Genomic DNA, 23,483 nt, shown 5'->3' with positions numbered 1-23,483 from the left:
TGGAATGCTATTGCAGTAGTAAATAATTAAAAAAAAAATACGATGGACTTAACAATTCAGTTACTACATTTCAGAGAATTCGAGTATCGTCTGAGCCCTTTATGGAACCAAGACCTCAAACCAGGAGATGGGAATATATGGAAGCTATATCCGAATATCGTCTATTTGCACTATTTTCGTGAGAGATGTGGACGACCGACTACTTCTCACTGCTCCAATGTCGAATAATAAATGTGTAAGGTCTCAACATTTAATCAATATATCAGTATTTATGGCGGTGTTATCAAGACTTAATTCGAATTTTAAAGGTTCGAGCCAAAGATTAGAAAATCTGATTTCAAGTGATTAATTTTACAACTTTTTAAGGAAACATTCCCTTTGGTGAAAATATTTTCTTTCATATTAAGGATTTTTTATTTTAAATGATAGGTTCAAAAATCCTTAAATTTGCATCTTGTTATTAATGACAAAAATCTAAAACGGAGGTCGAAGCGAAATGTCGTTCAAAGTTAGGAAATTGGACTTGAGACAAGACAACAATGACCCCTAAAAAAATAACTTTTTAACAAATAATAATTGGACAGTCAACTATGAAGTAAAATAAAAATCAATCAACTATCAATATTTGAAACTGAAGGTCATGTTCGTTAGCAAATTTAATTTAAAGATTGCATCCTTATTTTATAGATTTGGCTCGTTTTCATTGCTAAAATTCTAAAAATAAGGAAAAATCTTAAATTTGCATATTTGAGTTTAACCAGTCTGTGGTAAAAAATTAAATGTGCGTGATATTAACAGATAGACAAACGAACATGGCTAGATAGTCTTAGTATTTTACGATATTTTGGATACTTCAATCTAGTGAAAACGGAATGACAAAATCATTCGCTGATTGTTATAAAAAAAATGTTGCATCAACATTATATTTCATTTATATGGTGTAAACTTGAAATTTATATTTTGTACCATTATTGTTCAACAATATGAGAGAAGTATCCCCTGTTCCTTAATGGAATGTTCAAGGGAACTTTAGTAGTTAATATGCGGTGCTACATAAACCAGCCCTAATGTGTTGCGGCAAAATCCGTTTTATATACAATATGAAAATGAGATTTTGAAACTTTTTCACAATGTGAATTGCGTGCGTGTCAGTAAGAGCAACAATGAACGCAAGCCTGGCTGACATCGAGTCTGCCAGCCTGCCAGAATGTCTCTGCTGAAAATGCAAGGCAAACAACCATTTATCCAAAAACAACGAACTCCATTCCAACCCATGCCACTCTAACACTCCAGTACTCTTTCATGAAGTTCTTCTTTTACAAGAGCACACATTTTTCGAAGTTCATACACACACCAGTGCATCAAGTATGTGATTATTGCAGATGTATACTTTTTATATAAAACTGTTTGATTGTTACATTACTCAACTGCAGCAACAACGACAACAGCAACAACATCAAGTGAAGGGACCATTTTGAGAGTTGATTGTTGGTTGGCTGTCGTTGCGTACATCTGAATGCTGCCGGCAGCATTTTTGTCGGTCGTTAACAGGCGACTGACGACTGCAGACAAGGCCACACACACCAAGCATCATCCATCCAACCATTTATCCACATTGGTTGTTGTTTTTGTTTTTGTCATCATCATCATCATCATCATGAACGCTGCGAGTCGCAAAGAGCAGCAAAGAAATCAACCCCCATTTGTTTCTCTTTGCCCATATAGCAGTGAAGTTGTTGTTCTTGTTTCGTATATTACTCTTGGCTTATGAGAATTGTTACTCTAATTTTGAGGAGGGCTCTGAGGATGTCGACTGAGAGGTTGTTGGTGGATGATTGCTTGGTTGTTGCTTGTTGGTGGATTTGTAGTAGTTTGGGATTTGTTTGTAACCATCGTCAACATTCAGGAAATTTGAATCAGTTGCAAACGAGTTCTCAGCGCGTTACGACGACAACCGAAAATCAATTGCGGCGGAAATAGAAATAGAAAGAAAAGAAACAATCAGAATCAAGCGAACAAAGCAATATGAAACTGTAACATTTTTTTTTAAATGTTTTAAACAAACAATGGATTATAATTAATATGAGAATAAAACAACTTTCGTCGAAAAATAAATGTGACAATAAGTGAAGCAACATACAAGTGATTGATAAAAAAAAAACAATTTTTAATTAAAAAACCCCAATTGACAAACATTCAAAAACTATAAAGTGATGTTTTTATAAGAAAACCATCTCAAAAGTTTGTCTTTTAAGCGATTGTATTGAGGAACCCTCCAAATTTTGGTTTTTAGTCATTTAACAAGTTATGAGTTTACCCAGCGGCGTTGATATGCAAAATCTCATGTCTCAACATCCGGTTTTAGGAGCCTTGCCTCCTGCCTTTTTCCTACGAGCAGCCTCCGAACGTTATCAGCGCACCCCAAAATGTGCCCGTTGCCGTAATCATGGAGTGGTTAGTATTTTAAAGTGTGAAGAGACAAAAGTTTTTCAGCAAAAAAAAAATTTAAACCAATTAAAATTTCATCTGTTTTGTGTGTGTATGTGTGTTTTAGGTCAGTGCTTTAAAAGGCCACAAACGCTATTGTAGATGGCGCGATTGTCTATGCGCCAAATGTACGCTGATCGCAGAACGTCAACGTGTTATGGCAGCCCAGGTGAGTGGTTTAGTCCTAAGTTGTATAAAAATTCAGTTTTTGGGACAAATATTGAAGTCTATTGTGTTGGCTAGGCATGTGATTTACATATATAAAAACATAAAGTAAACCCATTTTGTATATCCTTACTTTTTAAGTTTGCGAACCAGGTGAGATTATGCTGCCGACGGCAAATAGTTTTCTATGGTTGGGGATTTCGTTCACCGGTCTGGGTTATATGTTGAGAATAAAGTCTTAACAAACATGGATGGTATACTACCTCTGCTTGTTATTCAAATCCATCTCAACGACAATACTCATTCGTTAATATTACGTATGGCCAAATGACCACTTGATTTGCTATTTAACATTCATAGAGTGTACGTATCCTCGATGATACTTCAGCAGAAGAAAGTAGCTATTACTTTGTTTCACGTGTTACTAATACGCTAGAGAAATTTTCTTTCGCTCGAAATATAAGTGCTTTCGACAGAATGACAAATGCACATCACCTTGAAAGACTTATATGTGATTTGTTTTCTTGCTTTGTTGGACACATGATCATGTAACATGAAGCGTATACAATTTGTAGAGCTTGCTTGTGTTTTGCCGCATTTGACCCTTTACTACATGTTATGCAAATGCAATCTTTGCCCATATTCCACTAATGAACATGGGCAAAATTCTCACATATCAATGTGTGCAGTCCGATTCAAGTTTGAACTCAATGATAAGGGGCCTCTTTTTTATAGCCGAGTCCGAACGGCGTGCCGCAGTGCGACACCTCTTTGGAGAAAAGTTTTACATGGCATAGTACCTCACAAATGTTGCCAGCATTAGGAGGGGAAAACCACCGCTGAAATTGAAACATGTTAACCTCTGCGCTACGGTGGCCTCCAGTCTGGCCTGCTTTATAGCTTTATTACCAATGGTTTCCAAATTCAGCACCTTATAACTGTTAATATCATGCCATTGCTACTTCTGTTTCGGTAGAGGTATTGGTAATTAAACAATAAGAAGTAAGAACGCGTCACCTTTCGTCGGCCTATTTTATCTTTTTTTTTTCTTTCTATTTGAAAAATAGAAAAGCAAAATGAAAAAAAAAAATAACTTTAAAAAGCTTGGGCAAACGGTTGTATTGCAAATGCATTGGGCAGGCTATAGAAATCGTGATTTCGAAACGAACCATCAGTCTAATATATCACTAAAAGATTACATGCACTTTCTCTCTACTTTTCGCACCACTTTCGCACTGCAATGGTAGAAGCATGCCTTCCGAGTCAAACTTTGGGCCATAACAGGCAACTTTTCTTTGAGCGGAGAAGAAGAAGCTTCACACAAATATTGAAGGTCATAGAAGAAGTTATTGTGCAAATTTGAGGCCAAATCAGGTAAGAATTGCGCACTCTAGGGACTCAAGAACTAAATATGTTAGGTTTTGGACTCGTTCAGACCATATATGGCACGAATGTTGGAAGTCATAGTAGAAGTCATTGTGCAAAATTTGAGCCCAAACCGGTAAGAACTACGCACTCTGAAGGGTCAAGAAACACATTCGGGATATCGGTTAATATAGAAGCTATATCAGGTTATGGACCGATTCATATCATACTTGGCACGAATATTGGAGGTCATAATGGAAATCAATGTGCAAAATTTCAGCCAAATCGGGAAAAATTGCGCTCTCTAAGGGCTAAGGAAGATGTACCGATGGATTAGTTTATATTGGGGCTATATCCAAACTGAGCCAATATCGCCCATTTGCAATCCCCAATGACCTATATCAGTAGGTATTTAAAAATTTGGTGCCATGACAGTAGACCCCAAGCAATTGCGGCCCAAATTGAAAATGAAAATGAGCACCAAATTTAAGGTTGGTTCTTCATTATGAAAAATTACCCCAGAAATCGCGCGATTTTGGAGAATATTTATCGATATTTTGTAAAAGGCATACAAATATTATCCAAAATTTTTTTTTTGAAAATAAGAAGATTTTTAAATATTTTTCACATTGGATTTTTGTTTGTATTTAAATTTGAGAAAATGTACCCGATATTGTTGTTTTTGTAGTAAAATAAATACATCTGAGACTATATTAGAATCCAAAGTAAAATAAGAATGTGCCCCAGGATTATTGACCCCCTAATTTAATTGGAAAAAATTCGGATTCATTTAACGAAAACCCAAAATGGCCTCAATAGCTACATGAAAAAAGGCTCCGAAAAGCCGAAAATTTGCCCCAATTGTTTTTTTATTGGCCTCCATATACCTGTTTAAGGCATATATGCATTTCAGATTTAGGACGTTAGTTTTTGGGGTCAAATTTCATACAGCCCAAAGTTTCAAGTAGCTACCTTCCGACCGTGATCGTGATTTCCTCAGACGGACTCATAATGTTAAGAACATCAAGAATATATATACTTTATAGGGTTGCAGTTTAATATATCCAGGTATTACAATCGGATTGACTATATTAGTAAACACCCATATTAGTAAACACCCATTATGTTTGCCGATTACGGATGCTCATGTGTTTTGATTACTTTTGGCATTTTTTCAAAGGAAGTCGAGCTAATGACCACAAAAAAACTTTGGAAGAGAAGGGTTTTTAGATTTGTGGAATATAACTCGTTCAACAGAATCCTTGTACGCATAGAAATCACAGCAATTGCTAAATCCCAAGGCAGCCGATTGTAAATACCGGATTGACCCGATGAAGTCAAACAACACACTGCTACAACAACAACAACCACAGGAATTGGTATACTTTTCAAGTTTGGACAGCTAATGCATATGACAACCGTGAAATCCGGCTTTGTAGCTTATTTCTATGGAATTTGTATTACATATTAAATGAAAACAAGTAAAAAGGCATTAAGTTCGGCGGGCCGAACTTTGGACACCCAACACCTCGGATATATATATATTGGTCACCTTTCATTATAATACGGTGAAAAATGCATCATTTATTAACCCATCGTTGTTATATCTAAATAATGTCCGATCTCCACCTTATTCAGGAAGGGTTTAACATAACTCATTGCATCTTTCATGGGCCTAAGACCTTAAATCGGGAAATCGGTATATGTATACGACAGCTATGTCCAAATATAAACCGATCAGAACCATATTGAACACGAATATCGAAGAGCCTAACAAAGCCTAATATGTCAAATTTCAGCGAGTTTGTAATAAACGTGCTTTTATTATCCCAAGAACTGGGGAAATCGGTATATATGGCAGCTATATCGAAATCCGTTCTTATGGCAGTAATATTGAAATAAAGACCGATCTTAACCATAATCGGTACGAATTTCGAGGGGTCTAACGCAATTCATTCGGCATAATTTCAGCAAAATCGTTAAATATATTCACCTTTTATGGGCCTAAAAACTGAAATCGGGAGATAGGTATATATGTCAGCTATGTCCAAGTATGGACCTATTAAACAAGGATGTCGAGCAGCCTTACACAACTTTACGAAATCAGACAATAAATGCGCCTAGACCTTAAATCAAGAGATCGATCTATATGTCAGCTATATCCAAATCTAAACTGATCGGGGCCACATTGAAAAGGGATGTCGAGGAGCCTAACACAAGTTACTATACCGAACATTCTGGGCCGTATTAAACATGAATATCGAGAAGCCTAACACAACTCACTGTCCCAAATTTCAGAGAAATCGGAAAATAAATGTGGCTTAAATGATATATATGGGGGATATATCAAGATATAGTCCGATATAGCCCATCTTCGAACATCACCTGCCTATGGACAAAAAAAAACTGTGTAAAGTTTCAGCTTAATATCTCTAATTTTAAAGACTGTAGCGTGATTCCAGGGAAAAACACATCTACCTTAAATCTGCCTATGCCAACATTTATTCTATTTTAGGGCTACCTATAGTCGCACAGATATGTCCACATATATTTTCTTAAATAGCAGCTACGTAAACAGACAGTAACGTGATCAACGTGTAGGTCCAACGTGTTTTTGCAAAAACACTTCCCTTTGTGTAGGTCAGTTGGGATTGTAAATGGGCCATATCGGTCCATGTTTTGATAAAGCTCCCATATAATCCGAACTCCCGATAATAGTTCTTAAGCCTCTAAAAAGCGCAACACATATCCGATTTGGCTGGAATTATGCACAATGACTTCTCCTTTTATGTTCAACACACACGCAAAATATTGTCTAAATCGAACCATAACCTCACATATCAATGAGTGCAGTCCGATTCAAGTTTAAGCTCAATGATAAGGGGTCTCCTTTTTATAGCTAAGGTCGAACGGCGTGCCGCTGTGCGACACCTCTTTGGGGAGAAGTTTTACATGGCATAGTACCTCACAAATGTTGTCAGCATTAGGTGGGGAAAACCACCGCTGAAAATTTTTTTCTGATGGTCCCGCCAGGATTCGAAGCCAGGCGTTCGCGTCATGGGCGGACATGCTAACTTCTGTGCTACGGTGGCATCCCCATAACCTGATATAGCATCCATATAAAGCGATCTTCCGCTTTTACTTCTTGAGGTCATGGCACACACACAAAAACAATGATTCTAAACAGGAGTGCAACTATGTATGTGGAAGAGGAAGCAAGCGCTTACGTCAGTGCAACAAAAATTAGATAGTTTCAGCACTACAAGTTTTTGCATCGGAAAAATCTACGAGTTCAAAATAGTATGTTTTTCTACTACGCAATCATAAAAAGTAGCGTTGAATTCAGCGCAAGAAATATGTGCTAACATAAAAATACTAGTGCTTCCGATTTTATGAAAATTTGTTTTCCGCATTTACTCTTCAGTGGCGCAACATTAATAAAAATCATACCAAAGGTTCCTTCTTGTTTCTAACCTCGTTTGCCAACTTATGAGGTTGTTGTAATCCATACTCGTTTGATCCGATTATCTCATTGCTTTTTGTTCTTAAGATATATAATTCTCTTTGGCCTATGGATATGTTGAAATTGTCAGACATCGGTTCAGATTTATATAAAGCTCGCATAAACTCAACGGACTTTGTTTTTCAAAGTAGCAAAAAAGCTATAGTTTTTGTCTGTTAAACTTCGAAAAGCAAAAAATGGTTGTTACTTTGGCAAACATTTCGGTCTGTTATTTTAACTAATAAAACTTCATGGTTTTGCTATAAAATCTGCTTAATGCGTAGGGAGCACATATTATTGCTGAATCGACAAACAATGGTGGAACGATTGCAAACACTTTGTACTGCTTGAGAGCGTGCATGGTTTGTGTTTCCAAGGAACACGTCTGCCAAAAATTCACAAAAATGGCCAGGATATTGACGTGGACGAAATGTGGTTCAGAATGGTACCACTTCTCATACATGTAATGGAGACGTTTTGATTTGACATATTTGGGGTCAGTGATGCCAACAATTAACCAACAAAAAGCGTAACAAATATTGTGAAAAGGTTAAAAAGGAGTAAAATTTACCAGCAGTGCTTATAAAGGGTGATTTTTTTGAGGTTAGGATTTTCATGCATTAGTATTTGACAGATCACGTGGGATTTCAGACATGGTGTCAAAGAGAAAGATGCTCAGTATGCTTTGACATTTCATCATGAATAGACTTACTAACAAGCAACGCTTGCAAATCATTGAATTTTATTACCAAAATCAGTGTTCGGTTCGAAATGTGTTCATTCACCGTAACGTTGCGTCCAACAGCATCTTTGAAAAAATACGGTCCAATGATTCCACCAGCGTACAAACCACACCAAATAGTGCATTTTTATAAATAACTGTTTTTAACTTTATTTTGCCATTCACAATAGAAGATTACTGCAGGTGGCCACACTAATTTGTGAAAAACATATCATGGCAATCCTGACGACAGATGTTCTACATTAGCCTGCATTGGTAATTTATCCAGAACTTCGTTGTCCGGGATATATGTCATTTTCATTGCACGGTACTACATAGTAGTAAAATAAAACAGCTTTTATTCACCAAATGGTTTAGATTTGGATGTAGCTCCTAAACATATCCTTAATTCGATAAACATCGGAATTTCATTAAGGATGATTTTTTACTAACACCATAAACACAATCCCTGGCCTATTGGCAACTTTATTTTTGGACCGAAATTCTTTTTAAACAATCCCAGTATTTCTCTTCATCTTCATTCTTCCAGGTAGCATTGCGTCGCCAACAGGCTCAAGAAGAAAATGAGGCCCGCGAATTGGGTCTACTCTACACAAATGTTCCGCCTAGGGTGCCATCGCAAAATGCCAGTGATTCGACCACAACGACAACAACAACATCACAACTAAGTCCCCAAAACAATACCACCAATGGAGTATTTCATCCTGGCATACCCTCACCGCCCAGCGATGGTTTGGACTCCACATCCAGTGCGGCCCATCATCATTCGCGTATGCAATTTGGCAGTAATGGCAGCACAAGTGGTGGTGGTGGTGGCGGCGGCGGAGGGGCTAACTCTGGAGACTCAGATTCTGAAATGCGCATTAGAGCTGAAAGACTGTCAATGGGTTTCTCACCAGATCGCACAGAAGTTGAAAGTCCTGGTAAGTTTACTGTTCATCTTTTGCCACATTTTTATGGTTTCCTGTTTCCTCATTCCAATTTTAATGGCAACTGTTTTTTGCCATCTTGATTGTGGCGTTAAGTGAAAACAATAGCTTTCCGCAAAGCTGATGAGTGCATGTGCAACACTTAACTTTGGGAGTTGCCTCACCGCTTGCCTACCCTCTCTCTTAGTTTCGATTGCAACTTTTGTCAAAGGGTTTTTTGTTTTGTTGGCTTTTTCTGTGGAGGGTGAACCGAATGAGTGTCGGCGCATTTATTGTTGATTTTGTATTGAAAGTGTTGCGGAGCATAAACATGTTGTGCAAAAATATTTTGCGGTAATTTGTGACACATCTTATACCAACTTACATACGAAGTTGCACAGTGGAAGCAAAAATTTATACATAAAACAAAAATCCCCCAAAAAAAATATCAACAAATTCGCTTCGAAAAGACAATTTCTATATAATTTATGAAACGAAAACTAATTTCAAGGTTTAAGATTTTAACAAGCCGTTGTTAGCCAGGGAATTGTAAAGTGAACGAGTTGCGAGATGAGGAACTACCCTACAAATTCCAGACGACATGTGAGTTAAGTTTTCAGGACCAGGCCCGAAGGACAACGAATGATATAAGACCACAAATAGGTGGCTGTGAGCATTACAAAACTATGTGGCCTAATCAAGACTTGAAGAGGTCTACCGCTTTGCTGTCATTGGCTAGAACAGACGTCTCAGTCATTGTGTCCGTCATGATAGGTCACTGTCTAATCGGAAAACATGCTGACAGACTGAAGGTTGCCACCAACGACTTTTGCAGAAGCTGTGAGGACATTGAAGAAGAAGAGACTATAGAACACCTTTTATGTGTGTGTCAGAAGGAGTTCCACTTTAGCAGTCAGAAGGAGTTCCACTTTATATTCTCATTTCTTTGAGAACCTGTCTGATTTAGCGGATGTGAACATTCCCAAGTTGTTGGACTTTTTAAAGCGATCTGGATGTTTCAACTGTAGGAACTTGAAGGTACAATGAACGGACACGTCTAAGTGAGTGTGATGGCAGACTGCCACTTAAACGTAACCTAACCCTACATATTTGAGAGATCCAAAGAAACAAAAGTACTTGCAGCATATCAATCGGTATGTTGGCAATTGCGACGCAAATGTTGTTCTTGAGGTGTGCTATGGTCCGTGGTCAATACACATAAACCACAGAATTCAAGCTCTCGACGTCGAAGGCTTACTGCTCCCTAGTCCAGAGCATTATGACAACTGACTGGAGAGAGAAACAAACTTGGCGACTTCTTCTTCTTCGAGGAACGCCCCATCTCGACCCACTTTTGGTTTCTCTGGCCACCGTAGCGAAGAGGTTTGCTTGTCCACCTATGACGCTGAACGCTTGGGTTCGAATCCTGGCGTGATCATCAGAAAAAAATGTCAGCGGTGGTTTTCCAACAACATTTGTGAGGTACTATGACATGTAAAACTTCCCTCCATAGAGGTGTCGTACTGTGGCACGCCGTTCAGACTCGGCTATAAAAAAGAGGCATTTTATCATTGAGCTTCAACTTGAATCGGACTGCACTTATTTATAGGTGAGAAGTTTGTTCCCTGTTCCTTAGTGAAATGTTCATGGGCAAAATTTGCATTTTTTGTAAGTTTCTCTGGCGCACCCTGTATATTTCAGATCGTGGTAAAATTCCAATACTATTCAACGATGTCCGTGTATCTTTCCGTCCGAGTGTCCGTCAGTTGTAATCACGCTACAGTTTTAAAAATTGATTTAAGGTCTTGGCCCATAAAAAGCCCATTGATTATACGGGTTCGTAGTACGTTGAGTAGTATTAAGACTTTCGACATGCTTGCAAAATTTGCTCCAGATCGGGCTATATTGTGATATAGCAGCCATAAAGACTGATTTGTTAATTCAAGGTCTTAAGCCCATTCCAAGCGTATTTGTTACCCGATTTAGGACAAATTTTAAACAGTGAGTTGAATTCAACCAATAAGAGGCCACTTTATTACCTGATTTGGGCGAAATTTGAAAAAGTGAGTTTTATTAGGCCCGTCAACATCCACACTCAATGCGATCGACTTAAATATAGTTTCAATATACACCGATCGGCAGATTAAGGTCTAAGCCCATAAAAGCCTTTCATGTTCCCAGATTTCGCTGAAATTTAGAACTGAGAGTTGGACTAGGCCTCCCAGTATCCGAACAGAGTATCGTCCACATCAGACAAGTTCTAGTTGCCATATAGACCGATCTTCGGAATAAGGGTCTTAACACTATAGAAAGGAGCATTTGTTATACTGCAGTGAGTTGCACTAGCCCAATCGATATCTGAACCGATCAGACCATATTTGGATTTAGCTACCATATGAACCTATATGCTGATTTTGGGTTTTAAGCCCATATAGACCGATCTTCGGATTAAGGGTCTTAACCCTATAGAAAGGAGCATTTGTTATCCTGCAGTGAGTTGCACTAGGCCAATCGATATCTGAACCGATCACACCATATTTGGATTTAGCTACCATATGGACCTATGTGCCGATTTTGGGTTTTAAGCCCATTAAGGATTCTTTTGTTACCCGATTTCGCTGAAATTTTAAACTGTGACTTGTATAAGGCTTCTCGGCACCTGAATCAAATACGATCCACATCGGCACATATCGGGTTTTCCAATAAGGTCTAGAGAACTTTAATATTAAATAAAACGCAAACCATTTGAGATTTTCTAAAACTTTATTATTGGCTTGAAATAAAATCAAAACATTTAAGAATGGGACTCGACTTCGTTCATGTGGCCACCGCGAGCACTTTGCATCCGTCAATACATTGGACCCAACTTTCGATGACTCGGCCACACAAAAATTTGGCCAAATCGTCCAGATCCACATCTTCCAATTCAGGCCAAAAATAATCAGTGAGAATGGTGCTGTAGCGTTGTCCATTAATAGTATTGTGAAGATTGGCGTCGTTGACGAAGAAGTATCCCCAATGACGCCGCCGGCATGCAAACCGCAACAAACAGTTATTTTTTGTGGATTAAGTGTTGATTCGTGACGCACATGTGGATTTTCAACTGACCAATAACGCATATTTTGCTTATTGGCGAATCCAATACGACAAAAATGAGCTTCGTCTCTGAAGATAATTTTGCTCTTAAAGTAGCGGTCAGCGACTCTGAATTTTGGTCGATCGCCGTCGCAACCAATAACTCACCTTGTCGTATCGAGTATTTAAGCAAGAGCCGGCCGGCCTCTTACTCCACTCGACACCGCTGATTGTCCGCGACTGCAGTTGCAGACACTCCGAAGAAGACGAGCTAGAACAATAGTTAAGTATACCGATCGCCTTCGAATAACATCCTGATTCGACTCAGCTATGTCGGTCTGTCTTTACATGTATTCTTAGAATCAAGCTACAGGTCGTATTTATTGCATGATAACCATCAAATTGTGCATATGTCGTTTTTTGCTTTTGATTTTGGAAAAAAAAAACACATACATTTTTCACCGGATATGGCTGCAGTACCCACAATTTCAGTGCGATATTTACAAAATTTAGTACAAAGTGTTTGATTTGACGTCTCAATGCAAAATCTCAAGAAAATCGGTTCAGTTTTATTTAAAGCTCCAATATATATGGTTGTATATATTATGGGTGCAGCAGCCACAGTTTTGGCTCGACCCTTGCAAAATTCTGCATTTGCACATTTATGGTCCCCATATCGGTTTACATGGCAGCTATATTAGGTTATGTACCGATTTGAGCCATACAAAGACCCGATTTTGGGTCTTGACTTCTTGAGCCTCTAGAGGGCGCAATTCTCGTCCGATTTGACTGAAATTTTCCACGTAGTGTTTTGGTAGCACTTCCAACAACTGCACTAAGTGTGGCTAAATCGGCCCATGTTTTGATATTGCTGCCATATAAACCGATCTTGGGTCTTGACTTCTTGAGCCTCTACAGGGCGCAATTCTCGTCCGATTTAACATAAATTTTGCACGTAGTATTTTGGCAGCACTTCCAACAACTACGCTAAGTATGGTTTTAATCGGACCATGTTTTGATATTGCTGCCATATAAACCGATCTTGGGTCTTAACTTCTTGAGCCTCTAGAGGCTCAAGTAGTGTTTTGGTAGCACTTCCAACAACTGTGCTAAGTATGAATTAAATCGGTCCATAATCTGGTATAGCTGTCATATAAATTTGGCTGAAATTTCGCATGAGATGTTTTGTTATGACTTCCAATAACTGTGCTAACTATGGCGTAAATCGGTATAGAACTTGATATAGCTGTCATATAAACCGTCTTGACTTCTTGAGCCTCTAGAGCGCGTAGTAGTGTTTTGGAATCACTTCCAATAACTGTGCTAAGTATGGCGTAAATCGGTATAGAACTTGATATAGCTGCCATATAAACCGATCTGGGATCGTGACTTCTTGATCCCCTAGAGGGCGCAATTCTCATCCGATTTGGAAGAAATTTTGTACAACGGCTTCTCTCATGACCTTCAATATACATGTCTAAAATGATCTGAATCGATCAATAGCTTGATACAGCTTCCATATAAACTTATCTCCCGATTTTGCTTCTTGAGCCCCTACAAGGCGCAATTCTTATCGGAATGAACTGAAATATTACACAATGACTTATACAATGTTCAACATTCATTTACGGTCCGAATCGGACTATAACTTGATATAGCTCCAATAGGATAACAGTTCTCATTCAATATTCTTTATCTTTTTCTAAAAAGAGATACCGCGCATAGAACTCGACAAATGCGATCAATGGTGGAGGATATATAAGATTCGGCCTGGCCGAACTTAGCACGCTCTTACTTGTTGATTATTACAAAAGATAAAGGTTGTGATGTAATTAAAAATACCAAAAGGACCTTTCCTTGAACTACCTTAAAAATGTAATCGCATAAAAATTCCGAAAAGCGCTTTTACTATAAATTCCATATCAGTACACCTAAAATAGAGCTATACTTTAGGTGTACTGATATGGAATTTATAGTAAAAGCGCTTTTCGGAATTTTTATACGTCTTAATATAATGTTCCAATTCTCTCCACTGTTGCCATAACTGTCGAGTGGGCGACAAAAGATTTTCCACTTCTGTTGGCCGCCAAAAGAAATGCTGTTTACATTTTCACGCTCTTGCAAATTGTTACGACCTTTGCCATGACGAGTATGTTAAGTTGGTTGGGCTTTTTTCTCTGTCGACACCAACACGTAGATTTCTTTTGTCACAAGCTCGGTTGAGTTATTTAATTTGTTTGTAGGCTGCCGTTTTTTTCTTTTTCGTAATAAAGCGACGAAAATTGTTAACGAGGTTGCAAATGTGAATTGTTAAAGAAAACATAAGAGAGTGCGGTAACTTAACTTGGGGAGAGTTAGTATGTTGTAACTGTAATTTTAAGAAGTCTGGAAGCATATTCGTTAACCTTTTTTGGTTTTTAAACGAGCATTCAAGAGTACTTAGGAAAGCTTAAAAAGTTAACTTTTAACGCCAAATTTACATTTAAAAGGATATATTAATTTACATGGCAGGATACGATAAAAACTAGTGGTTGAGTTTTGTGGCAATTTAAAGAGAATACAATTGACTCTTGGGATATGTTATTACAGTTTGTAAAACTTGAAATGTTTGTGTCCCCCAACCACACAAGACTTCACCAAAGACTCTACGCATAATTTATGCGTCTTGATGTTGAACTTCGCTGGGCTCTCAGCATTCAGAACATATTAGCTAGGTTACAACTTCTGCTCCACTCTATAACCAAGAATTTCTTGTTCTGTGTAGGAACTTTTTTCCCAATGCCGCTTTTAAAATCGTAGTTGATTAAATCAAATCCACTTCACTCACATTGCCATTTTGTTTGCTTTTCAGCCTCTTTCAGCAGCAAAACCCAGTAAAGTAAAACAAATAAAAAATAAAGTATCAAATTTTTATGTTGCCATTAGCAGAGGTGCAACAGAGGAAGGCAAAGAATTTACTTTGATACAGGTTTTCTACGGTGGCAGCACATATTTATTTTTGCCCGTAACTTAGTAACCGATGACAAGGTATTCGTCTTCAATAAATACGCCCGAAAATTAAAAAAAAAACAGTCACTCAGTTGTTATTTGATATGTTCTTCTGTTGCTTTTTCTCTTTTATATAATCCCATACTGTGATTCGTTTGCTTTGTCATTTTCATTTCATCTTCTTTCATGCTACTTCACATTATTTGCCTGGTTTTGAGTGAAGCACTTTTTTCCGACTATTTGAAAATTTAATTAAGTTATGATTCATTCCCACACCACTTAAGGGAGAGAGAGAGAGAGGCGTAGGAAAAAGGCTTCCACACTTATTGATTTTTTTTGTTATACCCTACACCACTACTGTGGTACAGGGTATTATAACTTGCATTTGTTTGTAAAATCCAAAAGAAAGAGAGATATACCCATTGATAAGTATACCGATCGACTCAGAATCACTTTCTGATTTGATTTAGCTATGTCCGTCTGTCTGTCCGTCCGTCTGTCTGTATGTCCGTCCGTCTGTCTGTCCATCTGTCTGTCCGTCTGTCCATGTTAATTTGTGTACAAACTACAGATCGCAATTTTCATCCGATTGTCTCCAAATTTGGTATGGGCATGTTTTTCGGCCTAGAGACGAAGCCTATTGCAATTGGAAAAAATCGGTCCAGATTTGGATATAGCTTCCTTATATATGTTCGTCCGATTTGCAGTAATAATGCAATAAAATAGTCATTTGTCGACCGATTTTCTTGAAATTTGGCAAGAAGGATTTCCTTATGACTCTCAATATTAGTGGTAAATTTCATAGAAATGGGTTCAGATTTGGATATAGCTCCCATATATATGTTCGTCCGATTTCCAGTAATAGAGCAATACAATAGTCATTTGTTAACCGATTCTCTCGAAATTTGGCAGGAACGATTTTCTTATGACTCTCAATATTAGTGGTAAATTTCTTAGAATTCGGTTCAGATTTCGATACAGTTCCCATATATATGTTCGTCCGATTTGCAGTAATACATCAATAAAATGGTCATTTGTTAACCGATTCTCTCGCAATTTGACAGGAAGAATTTTTTTATCACTCTTAACATTAAAAGTGAATATTATAGAAATCGGTTCAGATTTAGATATATCTCCCGTCCGATATATGTTCGTTCGATTTGCAGTAATACAGCAATAAAATGGTCATTTGTTAACCAAATCTCTCGAAATTTAGCAGGAAGGATTTTCTTATGACTCTCGATATTACTATATTTAGGTATAGCGCACATACATATATATCGCCCGATTTTCACTCCTAGACCTACTGCAAGCGCATTTATTGACCAATTTTCCCAAAATTTTGTACAACGCTTTTCTCCACGAATTCCACAATATCCATAAAGTTTAGTTTTTAGAAATCGTGGATTTGTTCGTCAGATTTTGGATAATTTGTTGTCATTTGTCATCGTAGTTATTGTTTTTATTGTTTTAGTACCCTTTTCCAGCGAAAAGGGTATTAAACCTACCCTTTTGCAGAGCTACGGGTTCTAAAACAACCCTTTTGCAGAGAAAATACTGCTACTCCTATACTACTAAAATTACCTTGAACAATCCATTATGGAACAGGGGATATTTCTCTCATATCAAGGAGTGCAGTCTGATTAAAGTTTAAGCTCAATGATAAAGGGGCCTCCTTTATAATGCAGTGTTCGAACGGAGTGCCGCATAGCGCCACCACATGATAGAGAAGTCTCAACATGACCAGATACTTTTTAAATGAAGTCAGTATTAGTAGGGGATAACCACCGATAAAAATTTTGTTGATGTTCACGCCAGGATTTGAACCCATTCGGTCAGCGTCATGGGCGGACATGCTAACCTCTGCACCACGGCGGCCTTTTTCAGAGAAAAGAGTACTTAAACCACACTTTTCCGGAGAAAAGGGTAATAAAACAAAGATTTTCCATAGAAAAAGAGTGCTAAAACTTCACTTTTGTAGAAAAAGGGGAAACTACACTTTTCCAAAAAAGGGTAATAAAACTACCCTTTTCCAAAGCAAAAGATACTTAAACTACCCTACCCCAAAGAAAAGGGTACAACAACTACCTTTTTCCAGAGAAAATGGTTATAAAACTACCCTTTCCCAGAAAAAAGGGTACTAAAACTACCCTTTTCCAAAGAAAAAGGTCTATAACTATACTTTTGCAGAGAAAAGGGTAGCAAAAATTTTCCCTTGTCCAGAGAAAAGGGTACTAAAAGTTCCCTTTTCAGAGAAAAGAGAATTCAAACCACGATTTTCCAGAGAAAAGGATAATAAAACTACGGTTGTCCCGAGAAGAGAGGTAGTAAAACAACGATACTAAACGGTACTAAAACGACACTTTTTCTATGAAAAGGTTACTAGAACTATACTCCCTCAAAAATCAACACTTTTCGAGAGCAAAGGGTTCATAAACTACACTTTTCCAGTGAAAAGGGTACTAAAACTATACTTATCCAGAAAAATATTCCCTTGTCCATAGAATTGTATGCTTTAACTACCGTTTTCCTGAACTATGCTACTAAATGCTAAAACTATGAGTTTTTAGAAAAACGGGTACTAAAACTACCTTTTTCCATAGAAAAAGGTGCTAAAACTAAATTTTTTCTTAGAAAAAGGTACTAAAATTACCCTTTGCCGTGAGGGCAGGATACTAACACTACCTTTTTCCAGAAAAAAGGGTACTAAAACTAAAATGTTTAAAAGGGTATTAAAAGCGAGTACTAAAACTGCACTTTTCCGGAGAAAAAGTCCTAAAACTACACTTATTAGAGCAAAGGATACTAAAACTACGATTTTTAAAAGGGTACTGAAAGAGAGTACAAAACTGCACTTTTCTAGAAAAAAAGGGCATTCAAACTTGCTTGCCCCAGAAAAAGGATACTAAAATTAATATTTTTAAGAAAGGAGTATGTAACTGCTCGTGTCCAAGAAAAAGCGAATATATTTAAATTACCATTTCCTATAAAACAATAATTTATCTTGTACACTCGATCTTCCAAATTTGAAAATAAATGCAGTTTATCATTTAAATACTCAACTTTCTCCCCCATCTTCCTGCCATTTCAGGTTCAAAACGTGCTCGCCTTTCCAATGAAACCGATCAAGACACTGGCTCAGAATCTTCACCCAGCAGTCCCCGAGCCAAAGTGACCAGTTATCAGAATAATGGAAATCATTCACCTGCCCGTACCGGTCCACCCAGTTCGCCTGAATCAGATCTTGATGTTGACTCGGCACCTGATGAGGCTACTCCAGAGAACCTCAGCCTAAAGAAGGAAGACTCCACATCACCACCACATACGCCGTCGGCCGAAAGTATGCATATGCTGAGAAGCTTTAGCAACGGCAACCCACAAGGCTTTATGCCATATCATCATACACAATTTCTGGCTGCGGCAGCCGCAAGTGCTCACTCACATGCCGCCCAGCATTCACCACATCATCATCATCAACAGCCACCCATGATGGGTCATCATCCAGCAGCTGCTGCTCCACCACAACCCCAACCACCGCACCAACGTTCTCCCGTCGATGTACTCATGCGAGTTTTTCCCAATCGCCGACGCAGTGATGTGGAACAGTTGCTGCAACGCTATCGCGGTGATGTCTTGCAGACCATGGAGGCCATGATATCGGGTGAGGATCTCAATCATTTGATGCCCACTTCGGCTCACTCACCACCCAATGTACCACCTTCACCTCCGTTTCCCCTCAAATCGGCCTTTTCACCTTTGGTTCCTCCAGCTGCTGTGTTTGGTTCACCCACCCACCGATATCCACCGTTTATGCAGGCTCATGCCAAACGCTTTTTGGCAGCTCCCTATGCTGGCACCGGCTATTTGCCCGGTGTCATAAATCCCTCCGACTGCGAGCAATCCGAATCGAATGGAGGCACTTCTGTGGATCGGAATAGCAATGCGGGGGACTCGCAAGATTGAGAAATCGATATGGCCGGTGGTGACAACAGCGGCATGTTTAGACCCTTCGAGTAGCGCTGGCGCATGCTAGACGAGGTGAGACGGGACCCAGAAAGGGCTCAAGCGATAGAAAATACAAACGTGTAAATGTATTTAAGTGTACAGCAGTGATGCAGAAAACCGAATTATTTCGTACCTTATGATTTAGTTAAAACCCCCAACTTGCATTAATTTCATACCTCTTAGGATAAATCAGTTTCTGACCTTTTTGCATTGTATCCTCCCTGTTATTTGGTGGTTTCCAAATGTTAATGTTAGAGTGATGTTCAAAATTGAATAATTGTTGCTTTGTAACATATTTAGTTGTTAAATACACTGTCAAAAATTAATAAAACAAATATTTGTATGAAAAACAAAACGAAAAATAACGTTAGTATAACTTCAATATATACGTATCTGAGCATGTATCTACTTGAGTAAAGTCGTGATTAGAAACCCCCCAAACATATATCATCCATATAACAATATGGAACTGTAACATATTTAGCCAACAAACCAATAACCAGTGTAATATCCCTTAAACCCCTTCGCAAAGTCATACCATGTCCTGAAATGTAAAGATGATTTTCACCTAGAAAATACTCGTACTATCCCTCATATTTTTTTTATTTTTATCAAATATATACATATTGCGATATTTAATCTTAGTTTATTGTTAAGCCTTAAGTAAAACAAACATTTCAAGACAAATTATTTGTAAAAAAGAGCAAAATAAAAACCCAGAGAGCAAATATTAAAATACTGTGTTAAATAAAATTAATTAAATATTATCAAAATTAATTACATGTCTTTCTTCTCTATTCTTGACATTCGTAAATGAGTTACCTTAGCGAAACTTTAGGTAAAATGGTAGAAATGTTGATGACGATCACATGTTTAACTGTCTTCCTTAAAGAGTTGCATCTAGAAATGGACGGAAGCATGAGTTTTCAAATAACAAACAACAAATTTTGCCCATGAACATTCCACTAAGGATCAGGGGCAAATTTCTCACATATCAATGAGTGCAGTCCGATTCAAGTTTTATGCTCAATGATAAGGGACCTCCTCCTATAGCCGATTGCGGACGGCGTGCCCAGCTCTTTGGAGAGAAGTTTTACATGGCATAGTACCTCACAAATGTTGCCAGCATTAGGAGTGGAAAACCACCGCTGAAAATATTTTTCGGATGGTCTCGCCAGGATTCGAACCAAGGCGTTCAGCGTCATAGGCGGACATGCTAACCTCTGCGCTACGGTGGCCTCCATGAGAGCATGAGTTTTTCATCAGAGTAATTTTGCTCGTAAGTCGTTACATTTTTTGTGGGTATAAATGGTGCTCACCGAGGCGTAAAGGTGAGCATGAGCACCCAACTTCAAAATTGTTTTAAAAACTGAATACTGCGGCTCTCTTAAATATGCGTGCAAGGTTGTGGATCCGTTAACGGTCTAGGAGTTGGCCAATGGGCGGTTGATCAACTTCGGTGTGAAAAATTTTGTAGTGCATGCCAAAATCGCAGTTATAGAGCAATTTCTAATTTTTATCACTACTAGATAACACTATCCAACTTCGAAAGCATTTGTCATTTTCAAAATTTAGCTGAACTAGGTTCAACAATTGTAACATTGAGTATTCAATATTCTCACTAGTTTTATACTATTTTATTCAATGTTTCAAAATTGTATGTGTATACCTATATATAATGTCCAACGACTTGGCTAATTAATGAAAAACAAATAAAATCGTGCTAAGTTTGGCCGGGCCTAATCTTATAAACCCTCCACCATGGATCGCATTTGCCAAGTTCTATTTCCGATATCTCTTTAAAGACAAACAAACGATTGCTATACTATTTCAGCTATATACTTGATTTGCTGTTGGAGACCAAAGTGGAATTTATTGTGCAAAATTTGAGCCAAGTTGGATAAGAATTGTCTCCTATAGTGGTCCAACAAATAAAATTTGGAGATCTTTTTATATGAAAGCTATATCAATCAGGTTGAGGATCGATTCCAGTCATATAAAACAAGTCTGTTAAAGGTAATACATGAGGTCGTTATGCAAAATTTTAGCCAAATCGGATAAGAATTGCTCCCTCTCGAGGATCAAGAAGTATAATCTTAAGATCGGTTTATATTGGTGCTATATATTGTTGTGAACCGATTGTTGATGCTAAAACTACAACACTTCATGCAAAATTTCAGTCAAATCGGATAATAATTGCGCCCTCTAGAGGCTCACGAAGTCAAGATCCGATATCGGATTATATGGCAGCTATATAGGTTATGAACTGATATGAAGCATACTTGGCGCATTTGTTAGAAGTTAAAACAAAATACATCATGTAAAATTTCAGCCAAATCGGATAACAATTTCGCCCCATAGCAGCTCAAAAAGTCAAGGGCCGAAATCTTATATATAGAAATCAATTTGTGTTTGTTTGTTTATTGTTGTTTGTATGTTTGTGTGTTCCTTATAGACTCAGTAACGGCTGAACCGATTTTCTTGAAATTTTCACAGATGGTGGATAATGATCCCGTGGTGAAAATAGGGTACTAAATTTTTCGATATCTGAATGGGGGGCGGACCCTCCCCCTTACCCTAATTTTCAGAAACGTCAGATCTCGGAGATGGGTGGTGCGATTTAAGCGAAATTTTGTGTGCTCTCATATAGAACCCCAAACATAAAAATTTGGTATCCAAATTTCGGATGGGGTACCTAGGGGGGCCGCCCCATCCTAAAACCTAACACACATATTAAGACCAATCACGACAATATGGGACTCAAATGAAAGGTATTTAGGATAAGAAAACGTATCTGATATTCAATTGTCGGACCAAGTGTAGTACAGGGTATCATAGCTAAGTAAATTTGCTTGTAACATCCAAGCATAAGTATACGATCGACTCAGAATAATTTCCTGATTCGATTTAACTATGTCCATCTGTCTGCTCATCCGTCTGTCTGTCCATGTTAATTTGTATACAAAGTACAGTTCGCAATTTTTATCCGATCCTCTCAAATTTATCGCGAGCATCTTTTTTGGCCTAGAGACAAAGCCTATTGAAACTGAAAAAAATCAGATTTGGATAAAGCTCCCATATAAAGGGTGATTTTTTTGAGGTTAGGATTTTCATGCATTAGTATTTGACAGATCACGTGGGATTTCAGACATGGTGTCAAAGAGAAAGATGCTCAGTATGCTTTGACATTTCATCATGAATAGACTTACTAACGAGCAACGCTTGCAAATCATTGAATTTTATTACCAAAATCAGTGTTCGGTTCGAAATGTGTTCATTCACCGTAACGTTGCGTCCAACAGCATCTTTGAAAAAATACGGTCCAATGATTCCACCAGCGTACAAACCACACCAAACAGTGCATTTTTCGGGATGCATGGGCAGTTCTTGAACGGCTTCTGGTTGCTCTTCACTCCAAATGCGGCAATTTTGCTTATTTACGTAGCCATTCAACCAGAAATGAGCCTCATCGCTGAACAAAATTTGTCGATAAAAAAGCGGATTTTCTGCCAACTTTTCTAGGGCCCATTCACTGAAAATGATTTGCAAGCGTTGCTCGTTAGTAAGTCTATTCATGATGAAATGTCAAAGCATACTGAGCATCTTTCTCTTTGACACCATGTCTGAAATCCCACGTGATCTGTCAAATACTAATGCATGAAAATCCTAACCTCAAAAAAATCACCCTTTACATGTTCGTCCGATTTGAAGTAATACTGCAATGGTATCGTCATTTGTAACCCATTTCCCACGAAATTTGGTACAAGGGAGTCTCTTATGATTCTCGGCATAATTTTAGATACAGATATAACTCTGATATATATCTATCGCCCGACATTCACTTGTATCAGGCGATCTTCTCAAACCTTTGCACTACACTTTCCTCTACAACTACCACAAAACATGTGGATTCTAGTCAACAGGTTTAAACAGCTCAGTCTATAATTTAACCATGGCTTTGGTCTATAATTTAACCATGAATCGTCTTACAAACGAACAACGATTGCAAATTATTGAATTTTATTATCAAAATGCGTGCCCTGTTAAGAATGTTTATCGCGCGCTCCTTCTATTTTGCGACGAAGTTAATTTTTGGCTCAATGGGTACGTAAATAACCAGAATTGTCGATTTTGGAGTGTAGACCAGCCAGAAGCATACAAAGAGCTACCAATGCATCCAGAAAAAGTCACAGTTTGGTGCGTTTTATGGGCTGGTAGCATCATTGGACCGTACTTCTTCAAAGAT

At 38.0% G+C, this 23,483-nt stretch overlaps 2 protein-coding genes across 3 annotated transcripts in view; one reads left to right on the top strand and one right to left on the bottom strand.

Annotated features, from left to right (window-relative positions):
* Positions 1-23,483, bottom strand: part of LOC106080610 (uncharacterized) — a 335,328-nt gene that overhangs the window by 89,110 nt on the left and 222,735 nt on the right. The gene's annotated exons all lie outside the window — the stretch shown is intronic.
* Positions 1,820-19,587, top strand: LOC106080581 (doublesex- and mab-3-related transcription factor A2). Of its 2 annotated transcripts, none has more exons than XM_013242001.2 (4): positions 1,820-2,454; positions 2,555-2,656; positions 8,791-9,184; positions 18,324-19,587. In XM_013242001.2, the coding sequence occupies exons 1-4, from the start codon at positions 2,308-2,310 to the stop codon at positions 19,193-19,195; spliced, it is 1,515 nt and encodes a 504-aa protein (XP_013097455.1). In that variant the 5' UTR covers positions 1,820-2,307; the 3' UTR covers positions 19,196-19,587. The 2 variants fall into 2 exon arrangements, with proteins under 2 accessions (XP_013097455.1, XP_013097454.1); XM_013242000.2 differs by having other exon boundaries at positions 8,764-9,184.

This window comes from Stomoxys calcitrans, chromosome 2, assembly GCF_963082655.1.
Source record: "Stomoxys calcitrans chromosome 2, idStoCalc2.1, whole genome shotgun sequence".
Taxonomy (NCBI): domain Eukaryota; kingdom Metazoa; phylum Arthropoda; class Insecta; order Diptera; family Muscidae; genus Stomoxys; species Stomoxys calcitrans.
Note: the sequence above shows the minus strand (reverse complement) of the source record. Positions and strands in the feature narration are given on the sequence as shown.

Coding starts and splice junctions, on each gene's coding strand:
- LOC106080581 (XM_013242000.2), top strand. CDS start 2,308: ATGAGTTTACCCAGCGGCGTTGATATGCAAAATCTCATGTCTCAACAT. Junction 2,455..2,554: donor GTTGCCGTAATCATGGAGTG/GTTAGTATTTTA, acceptor TGTGTGTTTTAG/GTCAGTGCTTTAAAAGGCCA. Junction 2,657..8,763: donor AACGTGTTATGGCAGCCCAG/GTGAGTGGTTTA, acceptor AAACAATCCCAG/TATTTCTCTTCATCTTCATT.